Source organism: Anopheles aquasalis, chromosome 3, assembly GCF_943734665.1.
Source record: "Anopheles aquasalis chromosome 3, idAnoAquaMG_Q_19, whole genome shotgun sequence".
NCBI lineage: Eukaryota > Metazoa > Arthropoda > Insecta > Diptera > Culicidae > Anopheles > Anopheles aquasalis.
Genome location: NC_064878.1, coordinates 59,235,069 through 59,245,453, shown reverse-complemented (window position 1 = coordinate 59,245,453; position 10,385 = coordinate 59,235,069). Strand labels below are relative to the sequence as shown.

The 10,385-nt window shown below is 50.4% G+C and overlaps 1 protein-coding gene across 2 annotated transcripts in view; it reads left to right on the top strand.

Annotated features, from left to right (window-relative positions):
- The first annotated feature begins 371 nt into the window (after window positions 1-371).
- Window positions 372-10,385, top strand: part of LOC126577016 (uncharacterized) — a 124,702-nt gene continuing 114,688 nt past the window's right edge. For both annotated transcript variants that reach the window (XM_050238376.1, XM_050238375.1), the window contains exon 1: window positions 372-856. In XM_050238376.1, the coding sequence (XP_050094333.1) occupies window positions 387-856 (470 nt within the window). In that variant the 5' untranslated portion in view covers window positions 372-386. The remainder of the gene's footprint in view (window positions 857-10,385) is intronic.

The window sequence follows — 10,385 nt, the reverse complement described above, 5'->3', positions numbered from 1 at the left end:
CCGTGCAGGGTTCGTCCTCGAAGGAATCGTCAACAACACTCACGAGCAATGCCGTGCCCACCACGATCACACCAGCGACGGGGATGACGACAGCAACTCAAGCAGTATCCAGCATTACCAGCAGCAGCAGTGGCAGTGGCACTGGTGGAATTGGCCAACAGCAACCACAACATCGCAATGTCGAGTCAGCATCTTCTAGTCAATCCGGTGGTCGTGCTGGTTCATCCGCAGTCACAGCCCTCGGTGGCTCAACAGCAACCAAACCAGCAGCTTTCGATTTTACGCTACAACCACCAACATCATCCTCTTCATCGAGTGGAACTCAACCACACTCGTCAACCTCTCCAACCAACGCGCCCGATGGAGACGTTGGGTCCATCGTAGCGATGAAAACGAAATCAAAACAAAAGCCAGATCCCGGTGCCGGTGGCTCCATCAGCAACATTACTACCACAACAGCGACTACTTCGGGGAACTCGAAACCGGCCGAAACCGAAGAACCCGCTCATGCCACTCAGCAGCAGCAGCAGCAGCAGCAGTCGAACGAAAGCGAGAGTTTGCGCAGCAACGCGAAAGCTCCAATTGGCCCCTCGGAAGAGCCAACGGTGAGTGCCGTAAGCTCTCAGCGCAGCATCCCCAACACCACTACCAGCAGCAGCAGCACCAGCGCCAGTGCCACCGCCAGCAAAACAACAACAATCGCCGGCAGTTCCCAACCTGAAGTCGCCGGCGACACATCGTCATCGTCAGCAGCAGCAGCAGCAGCGGTCGCAGCATCGGCATCAGCATCGTCGCGTCGTCGTGAGACCGGTGTGCGTTCGGCAGCGAGTGCGAGTGCAAACGCAGTGAACAGCAGGTAACGTAAAGGCCTAGAGTTGTTGAAGTGCATTTGTTCAGTTTTAAAAGTGTTTAAATCAAACCAAAAATAACGTGTCGAGGGTTGGTTGAACTGGCCAGGGCCAGAGGTCCAGAGAATTCGCGATGATCGCACTCTGTTTGAGCTTTCCCCGGGGGAGAGGGTGAGCTTCACGGTTCAGAGCTTTCAAAGAATCGCATCGCGGGACATCGCAGGCTCTATTGTCCTGCCAGGAAGAATCTATAGGGCCTGGTCCATTCCGTGCTTGCCTTCTGGCCTTCGTTCGTTTTATCGTTCTCGATGCTATTCACTGGCCAGGAGACACAAAGGGGGGAAGCATAACGATCCACCATTTTACGATTATTTACATTTCACGGATCGGCATCGTCCAGAGCCAACCTGTGGCATGACCTGTACCTAGGGGATCCCTTTTCTCTCTTACTCTCTCTCTCTCTCTCTCCGCCTTCGTCCTCTGCTCCATTATCTTTTGTTTTTTGATTTCCATTTGTGTGAGTTCTGCCGAGTGAAATGAAACGTGAAAACAGAAGCAGAAGGAATAGAAGTACACGCGGAAGTTCTGTAAAATCCTGTCTAGCGAGCAGAGGAGCTCTACTTTTGGGCCTGAAGGTCCCCAGTTCCTCCCCGAGTGCCAGTGACAGTGAATGGTGCCCCGCTCGTCCGTGACCTGTCCGTGGCGCGCACAAGGCGGTAATCGCAACCAAGGCAAGCGTGGCGACAGCAGCAGCCAGTGCGACACAAAAGAGTGGAAAAGCCCGTTAGAAAATGCTCGTGGAAAATTGTTAATTGTGCAAGCCGACCTCATGATCGTGACCACGGATGGCTAATGGTGGCCCCGAGCAAACGCCGAACGAACGAATTATGGGAAGTGGCTGGTGGCCCGGCTCGGCAGCGAAGAAGAAAGTGAAAAGCATAACGCCCGCTCGGTCTAACGGACGCGTGATGACGATGCTGATGATGATGATGAGTGACGACTTGGCCGAGGGTCGAGAGGTGGCGAGACTGACTCGTCCAAATGACAAATTCCTCAACCCCCCCCCCCCCCCTTGCCTCCTGGTGTGCAAGTGCATGTGCAGGATGGTGATTGATGGTTTTCACCGTTTTTTCCTCATCGTTTTTCGGTTCGTTTCGTTGTGTGCGTGCGTCCGTGTATGTGTCATGCTGCTGATATGTACGGTGTGCTAATCTGCAACAGGTTTCCCTCCCCACCTCGTGCTCCTTCCCGGCAACACAATCACCTTCAGCGCTATAGCTGCCCGGTCGGCGACGCGACGTGCCTGAGACGAGAGAGCGACAGATCGAGGTGCGCTGCGATTGCGTGAATTCCGAACCGCGTGCCACGATGCAACCGGTTGCATCGTTTTGCACGATTCCAAAATAGTTTAGCTACAGCGGAGCGCATGTTGTTTTTTGTGCCCGGTGCTGGCCAGAGCGCCTGGTGTGGATGACTCTCGATGAGTCTGATGATGAAAGTGAAATGTTTCCCTTTGGGCCGTTGGGAGGTCTTTTTGCGGCTTGTGGTACCATGTGCCACCGTATTTAGTCGCCATGTCGATGGCGTAGATGGAGTGGACCGCAAACCCGTAGACGGAAGGCCAATGACAGTTGACAAACCGTTCCCTTATACGAACACACCAGAAGTAGGAGAGCCTCGATGTATGCGAGTGCGGGAGTTGCTGGAAGTCCCGGGAATGTTCCATTAATAATTCATTTTTCATTATCATCCATTGGTTGATAATGGTTTTTGGAACGCAAAGAGAAGAGACCGACCACATGATGAGCAACATGATGCTGTTCATCACGTTGTTGTGCTGCTCTCTAGCATGTAGTCGTACCTTCAGGAGTCGCTAGTACTGAATGTGAATCTGCCTGAAGTCACATTGAGCATTCAGTTTGATGCTTTACCTCGCGTACCATCACCACCTGAGGGAATAACCCCTTTTACCCCCTTCGGGCATCTTCATCCATCCATCCATCCATCCTAACCCTGCAAATCGTCATTACGCAGCTGTTTGTCTTGCACTTTCCAGCAACATCTTCGCTTCTTCACGCAGCGTAGTGGCCGCTAGAGACTTCCGCAAAGAAAGTACCTTCCACGAAGAGAGGGTGCGCGCGCGCGCGCGCCCCTTCGCTCGTACGATCACATTGGTTTCGCAGACTCCGCAGACGAAGAAAAAAACCAACCCTTACCAAGTGCCAGTGTGCTGAGAAAACGGCCAAGATAGTGAGTGAGTGGGTCCGGTGTGCGTTTTCTGCTGTTGTTGTACGGTGGAAATAGTGGAAATAAGCCTTTGCGGAAAAGCGAAAATTTGTTTGCCGTGCAGAGTGTTTGTGGTCATACCACGGTGGTGCTGTGTGCGTTCTTTTGGGGTGGAAATCGAATTATCGTGATCCCCGGTGAGTCAAGGGGGTGGCCAAAAAAGAGATTAGAAGTGAGACCGGGCCGAAAGTGCCGAGAAGAATCGATGCTAGTGTCCTAACGCCGCAGTAGCAGGAAGTGAAAATCATTCTCGTGTTCTGTGTGCGTTCGTGTGCGGTCCACGTGCGTGTGTCTGTGCGTCGTCATCAAAGACCCCCGTCCGAAGGTCAGGTTCCGGTTGGGAGTGGTAAAAAAGGTTCTCGCTTTATAGCCGTTACCCCTGCCCTCAGTAATACCCCTGGGAAGGGTTCTATTCCGTTCCATTCCGTTCCGTTTCCGGTACCGAACCACCGGATCGAACCTCCAAACCAGTAGAATCGGTTCGATTTCTTGATTTCTGCTTTCACCGCTTGCGTATCCTCCTTCTGTGGAAGGTAAACGAGGACGGATCCCTTTATTTACACTTCTCTCTAATTTATTTACCATTAAAAGCATGCTTTGGGCACCAGAGGTCAGTGCCGTAACAGAAGTTTTTTCCCCATCCCGACAACAACAGAAGAACACACAGCGAAAAGTGGGAAAATGAAAAATTACAACATTATTTACTCCGCAAAATGGGTGGAAAAAGAATGTTCGTAGTGTTCACCCTGCAAGCAAGCGGGGCGGTGGGTTGTGTGTTGTCGATTTATTTTGTTTTCTAAGTGGATCAAGAAATTATGCCGCATCGATCGACTGTTTGGGTTCAGCCCGCGTTGTTCCCGCAACATAAAACGAAAGGTTTCACCTCGATAGCGGCGTTGGATAGTGCGTGAATGTCTGTTCACCGCTCTCCGGAGCAGAAGCTGGTGTTTATCGAATCCGAAATTACATTCACCATTCACCGAGCTGCGCCCTGCCTGGCCCCTGGATAACGAGACCGGCACACGGCGGGACTGAAATATGCATGGCGTACATTCTGCTCCTGTGAAAGGATCGCTTTTCGCTCATTCGGTTCGACCTTGATTTGGGTTTTGGCCTTTCGGTGCGTACAGCATCCAAGTCTGGCAGGTGGTAGCTGCTATGGAATTACTGCAACATAAAGCGCATGAAAGCCTTTTGCTAGTTTCCGATTTCTCGCGCATATTCTCGATGGTTTGGAATGTGTTTTTGGCAGTTTTGTCAGTTCGGGAACAGAGGTATGTTGAAAGGGAATCCTGATGAAACATTGCCTCGATTGATGATATCGCTGCGGTAAAGTAAGGGCGCTGAATGTGCATTGAATTCTAGGAATTGGTGCAGATAGCATCCCACGAACAATGCACATTTCATGCACATTCCGTTGCACAACTGTTGATTCCCGGAACATCACAGGCCGTACATCACAGATCACGGAACAAGGGTCATGGATTATGTAAGGAACTTCAATTTAATTAAGGTGAACTAGCAACATGCTGGTCATGAGGTGTGCGCATCGAGGACAAATTGCTAGTCAATGAACGCATTGCTGGCAAGATAGATCATCAATTTATTTCTTAAAGTATTCGAAGAAAATGCAATCGAAGGATATCTCTGCTGCCTATAGCGAAACAGTGCAATTTGCGTCTCTTCTGCTCGAATTGACTCCGCGCTGCACCCCTTCCGTGCACCACATCAAACTGATCGATCTACGATCCAATCAACCGATAACGAGATGGTTTCAATTATTGGGACTTTGTCAAATGGGCCTTCTAGCCTGTGGGTCTACACAAGCGTGCTCGGCAGGATTATGGTGCCACCAATCAATATAACTTCCAATTAATCATTAGCCTTATCCCTGGATCGGTTGACGGTGCACTAGAAGGCCAAGAACCTCCAGAAGAAAGCCTAGACTGAAACCAAAAACCGAGAAAACAAAAACAATCCGGAAGCGCAAAAGGAGACATTGCGTAATCGAGGCACGAACCGCCCAAAGTACACACCACCGGAAACGGGCCACCATTACCACCAACACGGTGCCAATAATGATGATAGCGGATTAGCTCGGTTCGACGCCTGATCTAGTCCTCCTGGACTGTCTCCCTTGCCTTGTGCTGGAACACTGGGAGAAAAGGAAGGAGAACATTTTGTTTCACTAGCACTGTTTGCTCTTTTCATGCTCTTCTTCGAAAGCTTTAAGAAGAAGGATTCTTTATGAATGCGAATCCCGCCACACACCATGTTGCTAAAACGTACTCTAACTTTTAAACTCTCGAATACCAACCACCTGTGCTGATGAAGCTGCAACCTTCCTTCGTCGATGGTCCTTCTGCACCAGCTCCTTCCACTGGCCTGAATACCCAGAAGGATCGCGAGAGCATACGGTTTTCTGCCTCATCAAAAGAGACCCCACTGATGGTGATGACGGTGATACGCGCGTGCCGAATTCCTAGGAATGGCCTCGGAGTGCAGATCGGTTGCAGATCGGCGCACAATTTGCCGTAGGCCGAGCCTGAAACTTCCAGCCCATTTGCTTTCCTTGTTCATGTTTTTTTGCCCTTGCTTCACAATTTCCAAGCAACCAGAATCCGGAAAGTTCTGTTCCTGTCGTCATCATCGTCAGTGCTAGTGTCAGGCCAAAGAGCGCTGCTGGCGTCCAGTCTACACGTGGACGTGTGCCCATCGGGTGCGTCCGGAGTCCGGAGCAGATTAGCAAAATTAGGATTTCGTTTCAGTTAAGCCCTCCTCTCCTTTCCACTCTCTCTTTTTCTCACTCTCTGCGAGGGAGGTTTTTTTTATCGCAACATCAACACCACCAACACCAGAAATTAATGGTCCGTGGCAAAGGCTTTAAATTGGATCAGTAGCGACGCCGGCGTTGTTCGCGGTGCGATGCTGATGATGATCATGATGAAGGCCCCACTCTACACCCCACGCATAATGGTGTTTACTTGGGAAAATCGATCAAACTTTGTTATGCTCCACTGGGGAAGGAACGGGGTAGATGGTGCTGTATCGAATTGAAGGTGAACCCACCCACCATCACCCTCCCGCGCACTGTGGACACGCACTGGTCGCTCTCGACTGACCCTGCCAAATGCAAGCCGATTTTCCGCCTAAATTGGTACCTCTCTCTTCTTTCTCTCTTCTCTTTCGTCGTTTTTTTTTCGAGGGTTTTCCACCATCCACCAAACCGTTCATCAATCAGCTACTGGATCAGAGCTGTTGGGGCATTTTGAAACGCGAACCCCTTGCGAGGCCGCACGTGATGCACGTGTCAGTGAGTCAGTCGGCTCTCTGACACACATTTCGTGGATAGTGGATAGCTGCTGGATTGCGTGCTGCGGTATTTCGGATATTAAGCTGCATGCAAATACATTTGGAGCTTTATTCGCTGTTGCCATTGATAGAATAGCATAGTTGCCATTGATAGCACAGTTGCCATTGATAGAAGAAGTTGTTGGTTTTAGGTTGCTATTGGTGACGATATCAACAGCATTGCTATTTGCCATAAGGCCGACGCAATAGAGAGTTTTCTTTTTGTTTTGGCAAGCGGCAAACTGCCTGACATACCAGTTGGCCGTCTTGTGGTTCCCCAACAGTCCTCACCAACGGAGGGCCCTTAATGCCCTCTCGTATTTACTCAAGTGCACACAGACTCACTTTCTTCAAAATAGATGCCCAAATAAACATTTTAATATGAATTTCCACTTCAAAGCGATCATAGAAAAAGCGGGATGATTCCGTGTCTCCACCGTTTCTCTTGGACCTACTTCTCATCTTCTCGGTTGACAGACTTTCCGCCCGGCGTAACTGGAACCTTCTACCAGCACCTTTCTGCCTGCCATTGAAATATTATCCTTTGCCATCTCTCCGACAGGGGCAGAACTTTTTATAAATGGAAAGCAACGCGGTGATTCCCGGTGCGCTCCGAGTGTTCTCCTTCCGAGAACTCGACGGAGACGCCGAAACCCCTTTTTAACTACACGTCACCATTACACGCTCGGTTCCACCGGTTGGTGAGTGTCCGTGTATCGTATGCGCGGGGTTGTTGCTTCTTTCTTTCTTTTTTCCAGCTCCCCTGTCTCCCTCCATTTTCACTCTCTTTCTCTCTGTGATTTGTTCATCTGCTTTCCATTCGTTTTTTCTCCGGTCTTTTTTTTTCGTTAAACATAAAACCATATCCCAGGGAAAACACACAATCTGCCCACCTGGAAATGGAGGAAACGTTAAACGAGCAGTTCAAAGTCGGCCACTTGGCCACCGGAAAGCCACGGCAACGCACTGCGTGTACGATTCGGCATTTGAATACCTATGGCCCCTACCACACCCATTCATGTTGCTCATTTCCCGGCCCCAAACCACCCGGCACTGCACTGTGATGCTGCGGATGAAATGAAATGTTTTGTGGGCGCGGGCACCCCCTTGGCGCTGGTGTCGATAATTAAAACGAATTAAACACAAGCAAACGAACGAACGAACCGGCACGATGCTTCGGATGCTGGGCCCGGAGATTAGCGGAATTAGCGGGATCGATTTCTCAGAAGGAGCACCAGCCGGAAAAGAGTTGCTAATTTGTTTAATTTTACAGAGAGTGTTTTATCACTCGGTGTTACTTACGGTGCGTGCCGTAAGTTGATTCGATTAGTCGTTCGATGAGGCACTGAGCTGCGCCACGGTGGAATGTGCCCATGGAATGGGTTTTTGGGGGGATGATCTGATTGGATACCAAAGGAAAAACCGTTTAGTACGCATCTGGTTTTCGATTTATCACTTCGGATCCGATGGTATCAATCCGATGAACCGTTATCAAAACGGTAGCCTGTTGCTTCTGTCAGCTACACTCGTATAACACGAGCCAGGAACTGCCATCAGCAGTGGCGCATCTTCGACAATCGGTTTGATGACAGCAACCACCGAGCGTTGATGGCCACAGCTCAGAAGGTGATGGAAATAGAAAGCTGCTCAAGATGCGCAACAGTTTCACCGCCCCACTGCAGATGCCATTCGTCACCAGAGAATTCACCAGGGGCTGTTCCAGGCAATCCAATGACGGAACGGTGTACGTTACGGATCGAACGGTGTGGTGGCGGCCTCATCAACACGCCGTTCATCTCGACACTCCACGAGCCATCAACAAGAGAGTGATATCTCCTTCCACAGCCCCCGGGCGCCTTCATCGCATGAAGACGGGAGAAACGGGGGGTGTAAAAGAGGTGCAATGAGCGGATCAAGTGGGAGCCCAGGAAGCGAACGAACGAATCGAAAACGCTCCTCCCGGCAAGCCACTATCGCCGCCGCACTCGAAGCGCCGCCGCCATTGAAGCGCTTTCACTTTTCTTAAGCACTTGGCACGTCAGCCATGCACGCCAGCATACCGGCCAGTACACCCAGATTCATCCCATTCGCTGACCTTGGGTGAGCATCTTCACCGACGTGATTGCTGTGTGGCCAGGCGGCCATTGTTGGCGATGGCGCTAAGAAGCCAAGATTTATGAGCAAAAATTTTCATCCCCCGAGGCGGCATTTTCCACGCCGCGTGAGTTTCGCGTGTTTGCCAAGTGGTTTTCGCTACCCCTTGGTATGGTCATGGCATCCTGGAATGGTCAGCGTGCGACCGTCTACGCCAATAACAAACCGACCCCGTCCTTACAATGCCTTCCCGTCCGCTGTCCATTAATCATATAAATGATTCGCTTCAACATGGCGGTGGTGTGATGTGTTGCTTCCGCGTTGACCGAGATAAAGGCCGCGCACACGATGCTAACAATGTTCGCGTGACCACCAGTCGGCCAGGGAGAGATGTCGAGAGAGAGAGTGGTAGAGTACTTCAATTACTTTCCATCCTGGGCGGCAAACTAACCAGACGGTTGATTAGGTTCACGCAGGGGGGGTGGTGGTGTGATGAAGTGAAGATCGTTCTGGAGTAATTAAGAAGAAGCTTTGCGGAATTTGATTCGAACGGGATTTTTGGGGGCCGTGCGTGTTCGATGTTTCGCTTTTTCGGGGTGGGAGGTGAAATTGTAATTCCATAACGTACGCGGTCTCGGTGTTTGATTCGTTTTGTGGCGATTAAAGTGGAATTAATTCTGGTGGCGAGTGAACGAGCTGGGTACTAGGTGCTTCTTCCAACTGATGCTTTGTCGCAACCGATGTTGTACTGATGAAGACGAGTATCAGCTGGCATAAGATATTCATGGAAACCGACCGGGATCGTTGAATAAATTATTCATGATCCCACATCATCATGAAGCATCATGATGACCTAATTGAAGATCTGCCTCTTCTACGTGCGGGGTTTCTTCGGCTCGACTACTGCTGACTATAGCCTATTCCGCATTCATCGATTCTGATCGGATCGAATCGGATAACAATTTCATTTGACAACAAGATCCATTGATTAATCCAGCCGGCTTAAGACACTCTCTGTTTGTAGGCATTATTGCGGCAAATTTCATTTCTGTTTTCGAAGCACATTCCCAGGAATTCCGGAAACATTCCTGTGAATTGTTGTATTGGACTTTATTCACATTAAACAAAAGCGCAAAACAAATGTACTGGCAAAAACGATATCCGCCGATGTCAGAGTGATGTCAGCCTGATTGGCTGCCACTGAATCTAACAGACCCCGAAACGATCCGCATTGAATCACGGACTACGGCTTCATTTTAAACGGTTAAAACGCGCAAACGACCAAACGGAACGACCGCTCGCGCCATTGACTCACCTTTCGGCTTTTCGGGTCCGGGCAAGAAAGGTCCTTCGGCGGTTACCAAAGTTTGATGGAAATTGTGGAAAATTGGCTTTTTGTTTCAGTCCTTCTCGTCTTTGGAGATTCCTCCTCCGACCAAGGCCCTTTGGTACGAGAAGCACCCAAGAAGGGACTTCCGTAGCGATTTCACTCGCACTCCGCTACACGGCCACTAACAGCCCCTCTTCTCTCTCTCCCGCCTCGGGGGTTCCAGTTCCGGTCGCAAAAGGGTCCATAAAACCCCTGCTCCGATCGAGCGCCGCCCGTAAACCGCGGAAGTTTATGTCGATATCCACTTACTACTCCTGCAGACTCCCGGGCGTCTCTGGTTCCGATTGCTTGCCCCTTGCCGGCTTGATTAGGCCGGCACTGTATGTGTGGACTCGCTGGTACAAGACAACTTCCGCGAAAACCACCTCACCGTTTGGAAAACTCGTTCCGAAGATGCTGGACCGGTGAAGACTCGC